Here is a 20,226-nt window from a genome sequence, read left to right on the forward strand (position 1 = left end):
TAGAACTGTGGTTTCACTTTTTGTTTTAGGATTAATTGGTTCAGTTTCTTTGTAACATTCCAATAATTTATGCATTAATTTATAAATAATAAGGGAGCTGTGAGCAAGAACAGATATAACAAAATGGTTGGAAAGTCACTGATCCTGAAAAAAAAAATAATTTGCATTTTATTTATAGATTGTTCGTCATGATAGAACAATGGAACAGATTGTCTTTCCTGTCCCTAATATTTGTGAATTTCTTACACGGGAGTCCAAAAGTCGGGTGTTCAATACAACAGAGAGAGATGAACAAGGAAGCAAAGTCAATGACTTCTTCCAACAGACAGAGGATCTGTACAACGAGATGAAATGGCAAAAGAAAATCAGGAGTAAGTATAACAAATTCAAAAAATAGCTTAATTATGCTAAAACCTTGCTTTTAAGTCTTCAAATATTTTCAGTTTTAATAAAACACTTTTCACTGTTCACTCTGATATTGCAACAGGCAAAACTGCTCAGGACTTGCGTATGTAGGGTCAGCATAGTGTAGGTCATCTGAGACACTTGCATGCCACCATAGAAGAGGCATAATATGGAGTAGTTACTAATATAAATAATGTGTTCAAGATGATGTTCTGGACTCCAAAAGCTAAATTGAGGGATGGATGAACTGGGTGTAGCTCCACTAAACTCAATAGGGTTGCACCTAATTAAGCCAAGACCCCTAATATTTAACAAAAACATGTGTAGCTGCGTATTTGAGGTTTGCAGATTCCTAAAAGACCATTAAAAAACTTGTAAATGTCAGTCACTTAAAAATGTCTCTCACCAGAACCTCAGCTGCTTTAAATCTGCATGACTCCTGTGGAGTCCGTTCCCTTTGCCAGTTCACATCAGCCTTGCTTGACTAGGCTGCAGTATGTCCCCATCTGTGAGCCCATTCTGGTATATGTCCTGTGGTAGGGGGAGAGGCATATGTACTTTCTTAAGCTACTTGCAACTTGCAGGTCTGACAGGCACAGTTGAGGTCATGGGAGAGAGATCAAAGCAGGGACCTGAACAGGAGGTGCAGGGAAACCAAGCCAGGTACCATGAATTTCTTGTTCAGTTCACTGGTGAGCATTACAGTTGCTGGCCTTGCCAGGAATGGGGCTGCCGCTGCTGCTCATGTCCTGGGGATGGGAAGCTCCTGCCAGCTCAGCAACTGTCAACTGTGCCCTTTGCATTTGGAGCAGAGATCAAGGCTATGAACTAATTAAGCATCTACAGTATCCTTGAGAGATAAAGAAGACATATATATTATATATGTGTGTATATAAAAATACAGGAGAGTGTATCATTTTGTTCACTGCTAAAATGCAGATACTGCTGGGGTGGCAGACATCAGCTGTTTAACAGCTCACAGCAGCATTATGCAATTGATTAGGAAGGAAGTGAAGAATAGGATCTATGGTCAGATCAGCAGGGAGTTTGGATAGTTAAAGCAATATGGTTTAGCGCAGCATCCTTAGTGTTATGGAAACAGGAATGTTGGATGTTTTTTTAAATGTCAATTCCTGGGCAATTTTCAGAGGCAGTTGTAAATTTTCAGTATGTATCCTGTTGGCCCAGGTCCACTTTCCTTGGTGGCACTGTGAAAAACTTGTCTGTACTGACAAACCGACCAGAGTAGAAGTTGTAAAATAAATGATTTCAGAATAACTCCCTAACTGCAAAGTCTATTTGGGAATAAAAGTCACCATATTGTAGAAAAATTACTGTATTAACAAAAGCGTATCTGTTTTTCTTGCTTAAGAAACACACATAAAACAGCCCAACCCTACACTTACATAGACCAGACCTGCCTAATGCTGTAAGCAAGGAAAATTGGTTTATTTTTATTCAGAACAGAAATTCCCCAATTTCTTTCATCAGCGGAATGGCCCATAAGTCTTCATGATTTTTCTTTGTTTGAAAGGATAATGTAAGTTTAGGCTTGGTTCGTTCTTTAGCCAAGAGTCTGTTAGCATGCAGTCTGTATTGCTTAAATTGACAGATGTCATTTGCAGTGGCGCCAAGTGCTTAAATCCCAGCAGTCAACAGCATGAGGTTATCACAATGAAATCTGAATAGTCACCTAATCACAATTAAAGTTTATTTAGACTAAAGCCTGAGACAGTCATATTCAGTTGAAGGAGTCTATATTAAAAATCAGCTGGGTGCAGGCAAGTCAAGAACATGCTCTTAAGGCTTTCAGGAGGCTCTCAGTACTTTAAAATCTAATTAATAGAAATACACCATATTCAAACAGCTAATCTTCTCTGGCTGGGGGTTTTCTCACACCATTGCACATAGAGGCTTGTTTTAAATGTTCATTTAAACATCTGATAGTGCAGTCACATATATGAAGTGCTTGCCTGGGTCTTTGTACCCTCTGATGATGTTCCAAGGCTTTTTACTGAATCATTTACGTGACTCTGGACACAAAATCTTAACCCTGTTTTGCCCTACTTCCCTTTTTAGTCATTTCTAACTAGGTTATAGGTTCTTTGGGATATAGACTGCTTATGTGTGTTTATACAGCACTTCATATATGGAGGTCCTGGCTTAACTGGAGTCCTTTTACAGCCTGGAGTAATTATAGCAGCACAGAGCTGTTGGTCAGCAGTTAATTTTGGATGTCTGAGGATCATACAGGAAATAGTTAGCTTTTGCAGAACCAAACCCAGTCAGACTAAATTTTATCTGTTCTCCAAAAATAGATTGAGATGTATTTAGTTTGATAGAGGTGGGGAAAATGCTTTAGTTCTGAAGCCATGCATATTCCATTTTCTTTGAAAAATATCATCAGCATTTTTGGTCCAAATGGGTCAGCTGGATGACCTGCTCTGGGTCTTCCGTCTGCCTGGCATGCAGTGTGCCTTTAAACCTAGTTGTTTATTTGACTTTGTGTCTCCCTGCACAGAGGCTACAGTTTCAGAGGCAGGTGAGAAGACTTCACTCAAGATTCAATCCTAAAACCTCAGCTGAGGAACAACTCTCGTTTATAATAAACTGTATTGGGATCTTTGGATGAAAAATTCTGCTTGAAACTATGTTTTATGGCAAACCTATGTTTGTTATTTGTCTGTTTTAGTTAATTTTAAAGGTCTGCATATTTATTTTGTTTACCTCAGTTTTCTTCATTAAACTGTACTATTTAATTCCCTTGAGGTCATTACTGATAGAGTTGGTGCCTGTTTTCTTTTCATTGATTGCTGCTTTTCTCCCCTTTCTAGATAATCCACCCCTGTTTTGGTTCTCTAGACACATCTCTCTCTGGGGGAGCATTTCCTTCAACCTTGCTGTATTCATCAATTTAGCAGTTGCTCTGTTTTATCCCTTTGGAGATGATGGAGATGAAGGCAAGTTGAGTTTGGTTTCATTTTTCCTTTTAATTTTAGGTGCTTTCCATTCTAAGTTAACACAGTTATGTATAACTGCATCTTCAGGTATGCTCATATCTGCAGCAACAATTTAGTGTCTTCTAAGTAGAAACCAGATGTTGTCTGGGACGTGGTAATTGATCTTCAGTGCATCACATGTCCTGTGCAATGTGAAGTAAAATGGACAGAACATAGCAGCCAAGCTGAAGATTAGTTAGCTAATTTTTTTTTAAAATATATTTTATTACCATATGGCAGCGTACTATTGCACACGTTCAGTTACAGCTGCTGAGCTGAAGAAGGGTTCATTGCAGCAGAGGGACTGAGATTCCTTAAAACTGACCAATTTGAATGACTTGCAGTCTTAAAATGTGTGGAATATAATGATATAAAAACTGTCTCATGGGGTTTCGACTTTTACTGGGATAGAAGAGCAAGTATTGCAGGGGACAAATGTGTTATATAAAAATATGCTTAAAATATGTGATTCTGTCTCTGTTTCATCATGTCATAGGAAATATAATGAATAATAAACTTCATTAAATAAATGCAGCAGAATAGCAGGAGGCCTCTTCGGATTGAAAACAAGCTTAATTGGGATAAAGAAGACTGGTAATAGGAGTAGAGCCATTCACCTCTGGGTCTTTGATTTCTATCCAGTCTAGTCAGTAATGTGACTGAAAGTCACCTCTGTCTGATGGCATGTGAACAGTGCTGGTGGAAGCAGTCCAGCTTCTAGTAGATACATGTACTTTTCACAAACACCAGAATTGGCACCATCAAACATTCCTGTTGGCTGGCGAAACAGAAAAGCAGCAGATTAAAGTATATTGGCATGGAGACCACATTGCCCTTTCACCCCGCGGGGCGGTCTCTGCAGGTCACAGCACAGGCATCTCCGTAGCCTTGTGTAGCAAAGTTTGCAGGGCTCTGCTGTGGAAGTGGGAAACATTTATACACCGTGCTTTTCTGCTTGTGAACTGAAGAGCTGCTCAGGGTACACACGTGTCAGAGCCTACGCAGGGTGAGAGAAGAAACAAAGAGTTAAAAATAAACCTTTTAAGCTACTAAATTTTTAGTTAATCTATACTCACGGAAATCCTCTGGTCTGCAGTCAATAGGTATTATGTAGTATTAGTTTAATTGGCCCCAGTAATCCAGTGATTTCAGTGATAGTGTGTTTCAGGATTCCAATTTCTAGTGCCTGTAGCAGTAAAAGAGACTGCTGAACAGTAAACAATAAGTGTGGCCGAAGGGGATTAGCATGGTCATGAGGCAGACTCCTTGCTTCCAGCCTCCAAAAACTGATCTCAGAGCTGGAGTTTGTCTCACATTTTTTCCCTTCACCTTGTGTAAATCAAGCGATGTTCATGTGTTTGAGGTGCCTGGACTGATCTAATCATCCCAAGAATGCTGCCTTTTAGTAGATTTCTGCAATTCTTATATCATATAGCATAAGCAAAATTACCCTTCAGATGAGGTCTCTTTGCCTCATGCATATCTGCTCATGTTACATGACATGAAATTGTTTGACTTGCAGTAGGGAAGAAGGAAAAACGATTTGTTAAAGAAACACTGAGTGCATTGGTTTTACCTTTCAGCTCCAATTTGAAGCTATTTTTTAGGATCCGTTAAAAGTTTCCAAATCTTGTTGGCAAAAAAACTACCCGGCAGAGCTGACCTTGAACTTCTTGCCAAGGGTGTAAACACTCCCGAACTTTGGAAAAGTTTGGATGCCAACTGAATTTTGAGAGTAGGGCTTCACCTCATTGTTTTCTAATCTCACTGATGCTGCTTAGCTGTATATCTCTTGCCAAACAGATAGTGTTATTCCTATTGTGAGCCTAGCTAAATTTTCTATTCCATTCTCCCCTGTCACTGACCTTTCAGTTCATCAGATAACAATAGGAGTCAGTGTACGAGTATGACAGTGCCCTGAGATCTGAATGTGCTTTTTACATCAGAGCAGCATGGTGTGTTTCCAGGGCTTTAAGCAGAGGAGGGAGGGAAAGCAGGGGCATTACTCGAAACTCAGGGAGAGCCTGGAGCCAGCTTCTTGCACAGACTGACTCTGAAGGCAGCGGCTCACATGCCTGTGGGAGCTCAGCAAGAGCAAGGACCTGCCACCTCCCCAGGAGCAAGGCACAGCTATTCAGCAGCTCCTGGCAATGCAGATGCTGCCTTCTCATGCCCAACTCCCCGTGGCTGCCTCCCACTGCGGCAAGTGTCTTGCTGTCGTGCAGAGGCGGAGGCTGCCTCCCGCTGAATGCCTGCGGCCCTTCAGAAGAAAGCCGCTTTTCTAAAAGCAGGACACTTTGGTGCTCTTTAGATTGGGAACGTGACGCTGCAGCACAGTGCCACTTGCTGCACTACCCCAAGGGCCAGCTATTTCTGTAGCTGAGGAATCATGGAATTAAACCGAAGGAGTCCTAATGATCCCTGCAGAAGGGAGCTGATTAGTAGCTTGCTCCAGGAGAAGGGTAAACTGTTTCATCTCTGAGCACTCCTCGGATTTTAATGGAAATTTCATTAGCTGCTCTTATTATTACCTGTGCAAATCAACAATAGTATGATAATAATAGTTCTTGCTGCAATTAGGGCAAGTTGTGGTCAGCAGTTGTGATGCATGAGTCACGCTTTTTGTTAGCTATATTGGCAAAGGAATTGATCTTTTGAATCTGTTTCTTGGTTAAAAAAAAAAAAAAAAAGTCTCCAAAGATGCCTCTCTCAACTTTCCCTTTCTCCTCCATACAGGCACGCTTTCTCCGTTGTTTTCAGTCCTCCTTTGGATTGCAGTGACACTTTGTACAGCAATGCTGTTTTTCATCTCCAAGCCTGTTGGCATTCGACCCTTTTTGGTGTCGGTTATTCTCAGGTCTATATATACTATTGGGCTTGGTCCTACCTTGATACTTCTTGGTGCTGCTAATGTAAGTACTTAAAAAGCTAGCAGAATTTTCAGCAGACGTAGAGATATTAAGGATCTTCTATTAAAAAAATCCCTTGGTTAGAACTGTGCGAAGAACTTTTTTTTCAGGTTCATGGGTTGAACAAAAAAAAATCCAGTCGTCCTGAAAGAGCAGTATCAGCAAACTGAAAAACTGAGAAAAAAGGGGCTTTGGTTTTGTTCATATGCAAATATTTTAAAAATAAAAACAATATGAAATTTAAAAGAAATACTGCTGAGTAAAAGGAATCAAATTTACAGTTCCTCATGTTAAAAGAATAATTTCCTTTACCAACATGCTCAGCAAAGTTGACACAAATTTGTAAGGTGTTGTGTGAGCTTGAATCTATATTTTTGAGGAAAGTTTTCAAAATTAAAAATTCTCTCAGCCTTTTCTCAGATTCTTAATTTATTCATGTCTGTTTTTTGCATGTTTGCTGAGCTTTGTAAGATATACAGTCATGATCATAAATAATCTATTTACATTTCTATCTATTTACATTTCTGCCTGACTGCTACAGCTCTAATTCACCTTAGCACCAGGCAGCGAAGTATTAGGCTGTTTGCCACCAATTCTTTGAAAATTGTGCACGCTTAAAAATACCCAGGGACATAGTCAAAGGTAAGCAAGCAGTGTTTGTCCATGTGAAATTTTTGAAAGAAGAAACACATTGAGTCCTTATTGCTTGACCTGGACTACCAAACACGTGAGGTTAGCTCCTTTCATGTGTACTTCTGCACTGCTTTTCACATGCAGGAACATGCTTTTCACATGCTCAGGAACAACGGCAAATCTGATGCCATTGCTTAAATACCATACTTCCAAAATGCCATTGGTATTTTTTTTTATGGTAGGCACCCCCACCCTCACCCACCCACCCCCCATACACATGCTGTTTTATTACTATTGTTCTCCTTGTAGTTGCATTCATAGCTGCTGTTGGATGGTCTCAGGTCTGAACTCAGAATTGTTAGGAATTCACTCCCCAGTTGTTTTTTAATGCCTTATGCCATTAATCCCACCCTTCCTACTCATTAATTTATAGAGATATATCAGAATGCAATGAGACAGTGCAGGGTTGGAGGGGTGATATACTTCCAGTTACTCTCATGGACTCACTCCCAGCGTGCCTTGGAGATGGATTTATCTTATTTGAACTTCAGCCATCTAAAAGTTGAACATTTAGTCAAAGCAGCCTATCTAGACTTTTTGCATGCTACAACAAAGATGAACAGGATTTTTTCTGATGAAGTAAACCTAGCCTTTGTTTACACCCCGCAGCTTTGCAACAAAATAGTGTTTCTGGTGAGCTTTGTTGGAAACCGTGGAACTTTTACTCGTGGCTACAGAGCAGTCATCATGGACATGGCTTTTCTCTATCATGTAGCATATGTCCTGGTCTGCATGCTGGGCCTCTGCGTGCATGAATTCTTCTACAGTTTCCTGGTAAGTCTGTGCTTTTGCAGAGGGGAAAACTTTGCAAAAATAGAAAATACCGTTACCCATGCAGCTGTCTTCAATTTCTTCCTGACAATCAAGCCAAATCATGTGTATTTTTAGCGCGCCGTTGTGTTGCTGCCCCTTAGGAGCTGCTGTTTTCATTAGAACCTGTTTCTGTTAGAAGTTGTTTTATCTGTTTTAGAGCTGAAAGTTTGCCCATTTCTTTTCAGAAAATCATCACACAGACTGCTTCTTTCTTCTATCCCTCTCCATCATACATTTATTCTGTGTATGTTGTTCCTATATCTTGTGTCAGTTGTGTCTTCAGACTATAATCTCTCTGGGACAGGAGTTGTCCACTGGTGTGTGCATCATCCCTATACCAAAAGATCCCATTCCTCAGTTCATGTTGCAGTCCTAATAGGTAAAAGAGTGACTTGGGGAATAGAGATGGCATGCCTCTGGTGTAGTGGGAAGATTCATCACTATAAATGTATCCCACTTCCATTTTCTTTTGTTGCCATTACCCGGATGGAATGCCTTTTTATAATGTGATACAGGTGCAGTGAAAATGAATCATACAAAATTATGCTAAACTCAGCTAACTGCTCCCTTCGTGCTGAATAGCAATAAAAGGTGTTTCACTGCTCTTGTTTTCTAACCGTTTTGCTTTATACTAAAACATGAAACTTTTAGGGAGACTGACTAAACTGTGGTCATTTACATTTTTCACCTTCCTGTTGTCGTATCTTTCTCAGCTTCCTGAACAGCAGTGAACTCGCAGCATCTCATAGAGGTGCGTTAAGCACTCTAAAATTTAGGCATTCAGTTCTTACTGTGGCAGAGCTCCTGCTGAGGTCGTTTTCCAGGTCCATATCTTGACATTAAAGTCACCTTCAAAGTTGCACAGACTTCATAGGAGTCAAGATTTTGAGGCTTTAGCTGCAAAACCTTTTCAAATGGATGCAACTCACCTGCTAATTAATGTCTGTCTTAAAAAATGCACATCAAATTATATTACTCCTTCTGTGAGTAAGGGTTCTTTACCATAAAATACTGTCTGAACTGCAGTGTAGTTTAAGAAACATTTTAAATGCCTACTTTTTTCAGTGACTGCTATCAACAAATGTCCATGATTCATGGATGTTATAATTGTCCACATTCCTAAGTTACTTACAGGTGTTCACTTTGTAGTGAAAGTGTTCCAAAATCCTGCATTTGTTCCTCATATTAAGTTTTGTCTTGTATGGGATGAATGATAACTGTCTTCCCTCTTTCTTCCTTTATTATTAATCCTTTCACAAGGCTGTGGATTTCAGATCTTGTGAATTGTGACTAATACCTTCTTCTGTGGACCATTTTGATAAATCACAGTGTGTCACTTTATATCTGTAATCTGTGTTTTGAAGTGGAAATACATATATTATAGATAAGGTCCAAAGCACTATAACACATCAATAGAATTGGAAGAGGAAAAAAAGCTAGTTTCTTGAAAAGCACATATCACATTTAATTGCTATTTGAGGCATTTGACATTTAAAGCAATATTATCTTCATGTATACTTTTCTTTAATGTTAAATACTAGGAAAACATATAGTGCAGGGTAAAGAAGAGCAGTTTGGGGTTTTATACAAACAGTGCGATGAATTTAACCTTGTCTTAAAAAGAAATGGCCCTAATCCTTTCACATGAGTGACTTTTAAATGAACCCATGAGCTCAAAGAAACAGTTTACAGACATGTAATTATGTGTGTGCGTGAGTGCATTTTTGAGATGCAGCCCATGCATGTTTATCAGATGGGAAATAACATGAAAAATTAATTTATGGATGTAGATCCATAGTATGGAGACACTGTTATTTAATTTTAATCCAGCCTGGTTTTGAATATGGGGAAACAATGGTTCTTGTCGGTAACTATTACCTTGTGTCTGGGTCAGACTCATATATAAGTATACATTTTAGCTTTTGATTTTGCTATAATCTGTCTTAAAATTTCAAGTTCCATGCTATATTATCTCTCCTATATCCCCAGTTCCCACTGAAATCGATGTGAATTGTGAGTTTATGAAGCTGAGATTACAGAACATGGCTAGATGTATGTTTCAGTAGTTCAGATTATGTTCTTATGTAGTATCTATATACATTCATTTTTATTAATTTGTATTCATTTTTTCCTCTACACTATAATTTTCCCAGCTGTTTGATCTGGTGTACAGAGAGGAGACTTTGCTAAACGTGATAAAAAGTGTTACCCGGAATGGTCGTTCCATTATCCTCACCGCAGTGCTAGCACTCATCCTGGTTTATCTCTTTTCCATCATTGGGTTCCTCTTCTTGAAGGATGACTTTATCATGGAGGTCGACAGGTTGAAAATCAGGACCCCTGTTGCAGGTACTGCTTTTCATATTAAAATTTGTTTCCAAAATACACCCTTTATGTCTGACTAACCAAACTTTGCTCTAGGGAAATTTTAATTTTGTGCTTGTATCTGTGGAAGCAGAACTAATTCCATATACCTTAGGGCTAAATTAAGTCTCAGGGTAAAATTTCATGTGTAGGGTTGTTTCTGACTAGACTTTTCTGTTTAAATACTAAAATCCAGCACTCACAATTGATTTATTACATTTTCTTTTAACATTTTCTAACTCATGCTAACATAAAGAAAAAATTCCTGCATTTCCTAAGTATTTGGAAGAGCAACTCAAAGTGGATTCTATTGGTTCTCACCCCACCTTAAAAGTAGTGCTTAGGATTTTCTGTGTACTGCATGAGGCATGTGACCTTTTATTGTTTAGTTAATGTATTCATCTGATTACTATTTAAGCTTCATCCAACAGAAATTTATTACAGAATTCACACTTCTGCTGATAGGAGATTTCCTGGAGCATCTCTTAAATTCAGTGTGTTTTTCACAAACACCACTCTTAGTGTATAATCCTGTCTTCGGTAAAATCATCGGAAGGTTTTTAACCATTTTTTAAAAAGCCAGGATTTCAGTTTATTAGAATGAGAGATTTCACCAACATGGACAGAGAGTTACAAACTCACTTTGCTAGAAAAAAGTATGTCTGGTGTGTTGAGATCTTCGTACATGCTGCCAACCAGCCTGCTGGGAGCATAGACAGAGAAGTAACTGTCTGCGTAGAAAGACCTGAAAACAGCTTTTGATTAAATTCCTGGAGGTATGATTTTCCCAAATGCTGAGCTCTTCAGACCTGCATGCAAGCATAGAACAACTAATAGGATCCACCCCAGATTGTGTGCACTCTGTGTTTGTCAGCCTTTTCCTAGCTTTGCTATTTCAGGACCTACAGCACACAAATGAGGCAAAGCTCATTCAAGACTCGTTGATGTGGGGGAGTGTGATGAATGTATTCATATAGCTATTTGATAACCACAGGAAAAAAGGAACTTAACAAATTTCTTTTATAGACCTTGCTTTTTGCCACTGATCAACTTCAAAGGGCTAAGTTGGCTTATATTTGATTTACCATTCATTTTGGGGCAGAATTTATAATCTGAAGTTTCATTTCGAAAAATAATTGTGGCCATCTTAGGAGAAAGGAAGCTAGATTTAGTGGAGCACTGATCTGATCCAGTGCAGTAGTTCCTGTGTGTTTGTGTTTCTTCTGATGGATTCTTAACAGATTTTTGTGGTATGTTTGCATGCGTATTCTTGCTGGCTTTATACGTTGCCATTTCTGATCATCAAGAAAATATGCTGATGGTATATGGATTATATGGATGGAACATTATGCATCCCAAGACAAGTGCTTAATTTTTTTCTTTATAAAATAGCACAGAGAGTCAGAGTGGATGTGTTTTCTATGTTACAGAGATTGTCTTAAACTGTTACTTTCGTTGTATGATTTTGCCTTCATTTTTTCTCCTTAAACTTTTTTGTATCTGTGATTTGAAATGCAGAAAGTTGTTGAAGATGCACAAGACAAAATTGGTTTGATAAAATCAAGCTGATGTACACATTTACCCACTTTGGGAATGTTAAATTAGTGTTTTACTTGAACCCATACATATTTACAAATGAGTACCAAACTGTGTTATAATCCTTGAAAACTCTTAAATATTCTGCGTTCAGGATAAGTGAACATCAGCTTGTGTCCTTCTTGTCAGCTTTTGTGAATAATTTATCCAATGGTTTTAAAAGTGACATTATTTTCATATCTGACAGTTGTTTCTTGCTTTGAATGTATCTTGTTCTAACCAGAAGTAGCAGCATTTGATGTAGATTCATTAATTTCAGGAGATGAAATGGGAATAGTTGTGATATACAGTAAATATAAAACTGTGGTTTTGTTCCTTGTGCTTGCTTTGAGCTGTTAGGCAGACTGTTTGAGGAAGGAGGAATTGGTGGTGTAGTTTGTTCTGCTTTTTTTCTCAACTTTTCAAATCAGTGACTTGCTTCTAGAAAAATAATGACTTAAAACTTTTTGTCAATGCAGTGTCTGTCTTTTCGTCAATATTCTGCTGTTTTCTTAGGTATTGGTGAAGTCCCCACTACAACCCTCACATCAATGATGGGTGCATGTGCAAAAGAGAATTGTTCCACAAGCATCCCAGTCATTAACCCAGGTTAGTACAAAACCTCCCCAGATTAGTGATCAATTAGAATAGAGGAATTTGTGTGTTGTTATTACAGAGACTGTGTGAGAAAAGTGATGATTGTTGTTGGAAGTCAGAAGTACTCAACTCCTGGAAGGCTTGGAGCTCAGTTGGGAACTTGCCTATAGTGCAAGTGCTTCCCACACCTGATTTCCAATTGCATCAACATTAATTTTGTTGAAATATCATGCTGAATCATTATGCTTGAACATACAGGTCTCTTTTTTTGAGCTGACTTTTCTGAGAGGAAAAGCTTGCTGCTTACCTGCAGCATCTTCACCTGCACACAGTGAGCCACTATTATATCCATTTAGGGCCACATAAGTTGATTTTAACAGTGTAGCATATATCAGAAAGCTCTTGTGTATACTTTTTACATGCATCTAGGCTGAGGTTGTAATGTAGCCAGAAGAATAAGAGCCCAGATCCAGGACCAAGTAACTGTCTCTTAATGAGTTACTGTGTCTCAGCTAAGCATGGGCAGGAGTCCATCCATGCATTCCTAGCTTGTGGCAAATACAAGGAAATGCAGACTGTTGCAAGCCATGTCTGTGATAGGCAAGTTGTGTTTCTTCATGCTTGTGGCAAGTGAAAAGCTCAATTGCTCTACTTCAGCAGATCAGTCCATCTGGTTTTACTCTGATATCTGCATTACGAAACTGATCTGCATACCAGAAGGACCCTGTCAACTTTAAATACACTTCATTAAAATAAAAGGCTTGTCTGGTGTGTTCTACTGGTGTCAAGCCAGTTACCAGACATTGGTTCAGGAAGGAATTTGCCATAGATCAAGCTGACAGAGTGCTTTGCTCTATTTGCTGTTTGAGGCAACAGGATCACTCAGGACCTCTGATAGTAGTGCTACTCCATCTCTCCTGCTGTTATCCTGTGACACATTGTAGTTGTGGTATATGGTCTTCACTACAGTTGTTAAGTTTGTGCAGTGTGGGTGTGTGCAGTGGATGGTCCACAGGCTTAGACTACTTACTGCTACACTTGCGTGTGGTTACTAGGGGCTGAAGCTGAGGACAAAAGTGGTCCCTTCCTATCCTGTGTTCCAGTATAACACCATTTCACATGCTTTATTCTCCCACTACAGATTTTTGAGCTTTTAGGATCAAGGGTATGGGGGAGAGGGCTATAAAAGTATGTTTTTCCTCCCCAGCTGGTATGTAAACAGGCCTCATAAACAAAATGGGAAGCTGTCTGACTAGATAGAGAAAACAGTCTCTCCCCAAGAGCTATTGGCAAAGCTGCTACATTCAAAAAGTAATCAGTCAGTCAAAAGAGATGCAGTATAGTATGGCTTTTGCTAAGCTCTTTAAATGATAGAAATCTCACATTTCTTACTTCTTGGCCACTGTTTCTTTAAAATTAAACAATAATGAAAGGGGACTATACAGAACATCTAAGTACACTGGCACTTAATCTTGGAGTACTTTTATTCATCCAGTAACATTAGAGAAACTACGTTTAGTGAGAACTAAAGATTCATTTTAGCCAGTGAATCACCTGTCAAAAAGTACTATTCTACCTTCGGTCTTCTCCTGGGACAGATCTCCCTTCTGGCGAAACTATGAGTACAGGAGATTTGCAAAGGCTGGTCAACCTGGGAGTTGGTAGGATTCATGGTGTAGCAGCATAAAGAAATCGATAGCTGACTGTAGGAGACATAAAATGTTCTCAATGACATCTTAGGGCCACAGCAGAGACATAAAAATCTGGCATTTTAGGTCAGATCACTGCTGATCACTTGTTCTGATGAGATTGTGCCTCTACCTTGAGTTTTACTGGTAGAGCCTGCATTCAGTCATTGCTCATTTTGGTGAGGGAGTTAACCAGCCGATCTGATTAAATCTACTCAGTACTTTACTCAGAGAGCACGTCCTGTGTACAGCCTGCTTCTTCTCTGCTGCACTGAGCTGTCAGCCCCAAAATACTTGGTCTCATCTCCCTTGGAGTCTTCCACTCTTTCCTCCAAGTGCATTTCAATATCACTTAAGTCTTTGCCTGATGAAGTGCTTAATCCACTTAAAGGAATTTCACATCCCAAGTATGTGGCCTCGGCCTTATCCCTCACCTTCATGCTCTTTAGCCCATAGAGACCAGTGCTAGAAAGATGCACAAACGCTTCTTTGCAGAACAGGACATTTTCTTTGCTCATTCCAGTCACAGGCATGGTAACACTCTAGGCAGGTTCAGCTAGGTCCATGTGAGCACTCATGTGTTGCCCCTGCTTGTGTCAAAGCTCAGGCTCAGAAGCCAGGTAGCTGTGGGCCACCAGATGAGGATTTTTGAAATGAATCTTCAGGTCATCCCACTGTACTGCCCCGTGATTGACATCATGACACCAGAACCTGACCATCTGCTGTTTCCAACACCTGACCCAGGTCTTGCGAAAAGTGAAAATTTGTTCTCTAGCTACGTAAATGAAATAGAAGCTCTGGCTTTTATAAAGATTTTTTTTGATTTCTGTTGTGAACAGTCATCTTCTCAAGCACAAATATTAGCTCCAAAAACATTAAGGGATTAAAGTTTGGAAAGAGGAAATAGGAACAGGATGCAAAAGCAGAGGTGATGAATTGGTATGACTGAGATCACAGTGTGAGTAAAAAAAATTTCCAGATGTGACAGAGGAAAAAAAAAAAAGTTTCATTGTTTCAGTCCTTTCAGTTTCAATATTTGAGCAGGTTTTTTTTGTTTGTTTGTTTTTATCTGGAGTTATTAGTGGTAGCAGTGTCAGTAATAACTGTATAATTCAACAGGGAAGTCTATCCCGATGTCTGCTTTTGCTTTTCCTTTTCCTTTTGCTAAGAGTTTCTTATATCAGGAGTTTGTTTCCATTTAATTTGCTTGCGTAGCAAAAGCAGTGGTGGCAAAAGCAGCAGATACCACCTTTGTTCTGCAAGTACCTATTGCGATACATTCACCACAGTTTGGGAACCCATGTCCTAAGTCCAAATTGCTTGTCTGTAATGTGAATGCTTTTGGTCAGTTCATTGGATCTCAGTGCCCCAGATATGATGGTTTGGGGGCTGTTAAATATGCTGTTTCAGTTAACTATCGCAGCAGGCTGTTGTTATTTATTAAACTGTGTTAGAATAAGTGCATAAAGCGAACCAAGTGAGAATTGCTGCTTTCACCGCTTAAGTAAATGTATCCCTAAAGAGAAAGGCAGAGGGAGACAGGAAAACCAGCAGTTACAGTCCTGACCCTTCAGCACAAGCCTGCAGAACACCGGGAAAAACTCAAGCAGGGCTCTTCAAAAGGAGGCTGTTGATGCAGCCACAGCATGGGAGTGCGTGGTGGGAGGAATTCTGGCCGAGGTGGAGGGAGTCCCTCCGGGGACTTGTGTTCCAGCCCAGCTCCTCTGCATGTTCAAATACCTCCTGCACAATAGTACCCTCTGTGGCTCGGCCAAAACCACACAGCAGCTCTGCAGCAGCGATAAGAATAGAATCCAAGTTTTCAGGCTGAGGTCAGTGAGAGTCTTTCATTTAATGTATATCAGACCTGCACTTAGGCACGTGCTCTGGTGGAAAGATCATGGACAGATTTACTGATATAAAAGCCAGCCCCTCCTGAATGATTTGAAATGCTAACATGACTTGGCTTGTACATTAGTAGGTAGAGGAATGATTTCACAGGAAGACAACCCTTTGTGAATGTGCTTCTAATTCTGTGTTTATGCTGCTTCTCTTCTGCGTGTCAGCTGTGCACTTAGGAGGCCCACTGAAAAAGCAGTCATACTGAAAGCAGTGGGAGTACTTGTGAGGGAAGGGATACTCCCATGACTAGAGATGGGAGCTCTGGGTCATTAACAGAGTTACTGGTGGGAGAACTGCTTGGGATTTTTGCTCTCTCTCTTCAGGCTAAATATGCCTGCTGCATCTAAGTATGTCACCAGCAGTGACATGCGAAAGGATAGGCATGATCATTGAAATTCTAGCTAGAGAATATAAAAGGCAGATGTGTATTGCAGTTGCTTTCTCTCCTAGAGAATCATGGCTTTGTTTGATGAGTGATTATTCGATGCTGTGATTCATAAAGGTGATCTTTTCCTGTTTATAGGTGAGGAAGAGGAGGATGGAATTGAAAGGACCTGTGACACCCTGCTCATGTGTATTGTGACGGTATTAAACCAAGGCCTGCGAAATGGTGGTGGTGTGGGAGACGTGCTCAGAAAGCCTTCCAAAGACGTAAGTGTTTTGGCTGAGGAAGTGCATTACTCCCTGTGCATCTCATGAATGCCAAAGTCAATTTTTGGAGGTTATAGACAGTATTTTTATCTAGTCTGCTCTAATGTTACACAGTTGATTTATCCATGTAATTTTTACATCCCAGATGGAATACTTAATGGGAAGAGCTATGCTTGGTGTGATGATATTACTTGAAGAAAGAAACTCTAGGCAGTAGTTTATCCTTTCTTGAAAACTGGAGCATGTCGTAACCTTCTAAGCACTGCTAAGAAGTATTGCTGGATTGGATCAGTTTGCTATTGCACTAAGAATTATAAGTGCAAACTTTTGAAAAGGATTGACTGATGGATATATGTCAAGACTCTCCATTCTAGTACCTAAAGTGTTTCTTTAGCTGAATTTCAGCTTGGCATCTGCCCTGGAGTAGGTCCTGTTGTTTATTTATACTGAACTAGCATCAAAGTCAAAACAAAATTTTATACATCATGGTAGAAGTCCTCTTCCTGAAGTCTTCTTCAAAATGCAGTTAATTTAAAAACTATTCATAATATTTGGGTTTTGTGCATTATGATTTAAGTTCAAGAAGAACAGCATAAATAAAGGTAATCTAGCTGCACTTCGGTGGGCCAAACCATAACAAGATTAAACTCACAAGTGATATTTCATCAGAGCTTGCAAGAGTCCAGAGACAAATAACTCAGATCTGGATGGAAGAGCTCCTTGTGTGAGCAGTAGGAATCTAGGTCCTAACTCATAGACCAGAAGGTTCTAGAGGGACTGCAGACCATCCCCATGAAGTCTATAAACACTTACAAATTTTGAAAATGACCCTTGCCACTTAGTAGTAATCTGATGCTAACTACATTAAAGCATGTCACAGAAGGTAGCACATATCCAAATGACTGTGTGGGAAGCTGAGAAAGTCAGTGGCTTTCAAGTTAGTGTCACGGTGAAGAGAAGGACCTTGATTTTACGTTCCTTCTTCTTACACTGAATGTTGTCTCCTGTTTGCCATAGAATGCCGTTTTATTAGAGGTGTTAATGAGAGTCCAATCCATCCTTTGCAAGAAGAAAAATAGCTAAGACGTGAACATACAAAACTATGGTAAAATGAGGAATATAAGCATTTCAAAGTGGCGTGTGTGTGCATGTGCATGCTGTTCTAGGAGGACAAAAAAGTGGTCTTCCCACCCTGAGCCAGCTTATAGCCATAGCACTGGTTTAGCATAGTGCTAGAACCATCAATGCTCTCTGCTTGGACAGAGTGTAGTAGACTGGTCTTGTCATCATGCAGGCACTCTCCCCTGGTTTTCAGTTGTTCAGTGTGCAAACTTGGCATCAGTTTGGAATATTTCACAAGAACATACCATCAGTATATCCCTGTGTGCTACAGTGCAGTACTAAGAAGAGTTATCATAGCTGTCAGTGGGTACTAGAAACTGTATATCCCTGTTTCTGTACTGGGAAGATAATTATCTTCAGTAGAGGAGACTACAATAATGCATCTACACTGCATCTGGTACACAAGCTGGTCTCCTCTTCCTGCTATAGGAAACAGCACAAAGGACCACAGGAGTACTGAAGAGATAGCATATTTGGCATATGAAGCCAAATCTTCTTTGCCTACTTGTATAGGTAGTCCCTATCTATTTTTGTAAGTAAGGCTAACAGAATTTGGCATATGAAAAGAAAGATGCATAGCTTTGCTGAGCTAATGTGAAAATGTTATTTAATATTTTAGAGAGGTGCTATTTTTGTATCTTATTGCAACCTTATTATTGTTTCAGGAGCCCTTGTTTGCTGCGCGAGTTGTTTATGATCTTCTGTTTTATTTCATTGTCATAATTATTGTTCTGAACCTAATCTTTGGAGTCATCATTGATACATTTGCTGATCTCAGGAGTGAAAAGCAGAAAAAGGAGGAAATACTAAAGACGACCTGTTTCATCTGTGGTAGGTGTTTCTGAGCTATGGAGACATTTGATGGGTAAAGGCAAAAAATGAACTATTTCTCAATAAATGAAGTGTGAACCTAAGGGGTGGTTATCTTCTGGAAAGAAAGTCTGTAAAAATGTCCAAATTTGGTTCTAAATTTATTCCTTCTCAGTAGGAAACAGATTTGGTTTAGGAGTCAAAAGATAAGCTTTGCTAAGAGGTGGCTTTGCAGTCTCTACCCAGGATCTGAGGGAGAAGAGCTGTGTTTCACACTCGCATCATCAACACTAATGGAGTTGGTGCAGCTGCTGACTTTATTTCACAAAGCGTGATGCAGATGAAAGTACAGCTTGCTATTTCACAGCACAGTGCATTCCAGAAGGGTAACAACGGCAAAATCCGCCTGTTTCAGAAGGTGACATGAAACAGGGAACAAAAGAATTAAATGAAAATCATCCTCACAAAGCCCACAGATGAATCGCGCTTATTTTGAGGTGCAGTCACAAAGAGGGACAGGCCTTCACTCCCCTGGGGGACTTCAGAAATACCTTCTTTTTTTGTAGGCTGGGTGTTGTTTCCATGGTTGTACTGACAGGGATGAACAGCCACAGCGCACAGAGGCTTTAGTATCAGTGGAAGGCTCTACAAGAGATCCAAGGAGGAGAGCTGTAACATGGAGAAAACCATTTGTGAATCCTCTCCTTCCTCACTATGGCACTATTCTTCAGAGATTCGACTGGATACAACAAAAAATAAAATGAAATTCTTACAACTACATCTCTGCAAAGACTCACCCTCACTGCTAGGTTTAAGTGCACAAACAATCCCACTGCAGCTTAAGTGGGACTATTCACATGCTTGGTGCTAAGCGCGTGCATAAATCTTCGCAAGATCAGGACTGAGATTGCATGCTGTGTGCTAACCAGTATACATTTAGAAAGAATCAGACCCAACACTTGTAAAGTACTTTATAGCCTTCAGCATAGAAGGCACTGTAAAACTGTAACATATTTATTATACTGTTATTGTTATTAAGCGGAAATATCACAAAAGAGAATAAACTCTGTGCTGAAAGAATTCTGTCAGAAATGCCTTCTAGCCTGGTATTTTCTTGCCTGGCAGTTACTGTATGTGGTTATAGCTTTTAAATTAAGATCCTTCAAATTTATGAACCTTTAAATTAAGTTAGATTCCTTTCTCCAACATATTTAACAGATTTGGGTATTTTTATGTTGATTTTTTTTTATATTCATGTCTTTTGCAGGACTGGAGAGAGACAAATTTGATAACAAGACAGTTTCATTTGAGGAGCATATAAAGTCAGAACACAACATGTGGCATTATTTGTACTTTATAGTTCTTGTCAAAGTTAAAGATCCAACTGAATACACCGGTCCAGAGAGTTATGTGGCACAAATGATTGTGGTAAGTCAATTTGGGCATGTACTTTATGCAACTGAGAGATGTTCCATGCAGTTAGAGCAGAGCATATCTGTCCTTTTCCCTCTGTCTGAACAATGGGAGGCATCGATCTGTATTTTTAAAGATCTCTTCACGTGTCTTAGACAGTCTGCAACAAAGCCCAGTCTTAAACATAATGAAAAAGATGAAGGCACAGGCCACAGTTGCTAGTCTGGCTTTCACGCTGTCATGCTCTGTGGGTTCCACTCCCTCATTACCCAAACCAGAGGCAGA

General features: G+C 39.7%; 1 protein-coding gene across 10 annotated transcripts in view; it reads left to right on the forward strand.

Moving 5' to 3' along the window:
- Positions 1-20,226, forward strand: part of ITPR2 (inositol 1,4,5-trisphosphate receptor type 2) — a 269,668-nt gene that overhangs the window by 221,031 nt on the left and 28,411 nt on the right. For 9 of the 10 annotated variants that reach the window (XM_080580204.1, XM_080580206.1, XM_080580207.1 and 6 more), the window contains 9 exons: positions 179-371; positions 3,240-3,365; positions 6,141-6,316; positions 7,616-7,780; positions 9,973-10,168; positions 12,275-12,367; positions 16,469-16,596; positions 18,384-18,549; positions 19,796-19,956. In XM_080580204.1, the coding sequence (XP_080436330.1) occupies positions 179-371; positions 3,240-3,365; positions 6,141-6,316; positions 7,616-7,780; positions 9,973-10,168; positions 12,275-12,367; positions 16,469-16,596; positions 18,384-18,549; positions 19,796-19,956 (1,404 nt within the window). The remainder of the gene's footprint in view (positions 1-178; positions 372-3,239; positions 3,366-6,140; positions 6,317-7,615; positions 7,781-9,972; positions 10,169-12,274; positions 12,368-16,468; positions 16,597-18,383; positions 18,550-19,795; positions 19,957-20,226) is intronic. The other variant, XM_080580210.1, reaches the window with a different exon arrangement.

Source organism: Anser brachyrhynchus (genome assembly GCF_964034855.1).
Source record: "Anser brachyrhynchus genome assembly, chromosome: 1".
In the NCBI taxonomy this organism is placed as follows: Eukaryota; Metazoa; Chordata; class Aves; order Anseriformes; family Anatidae; genus Anser; species Anser brachyrhynchus.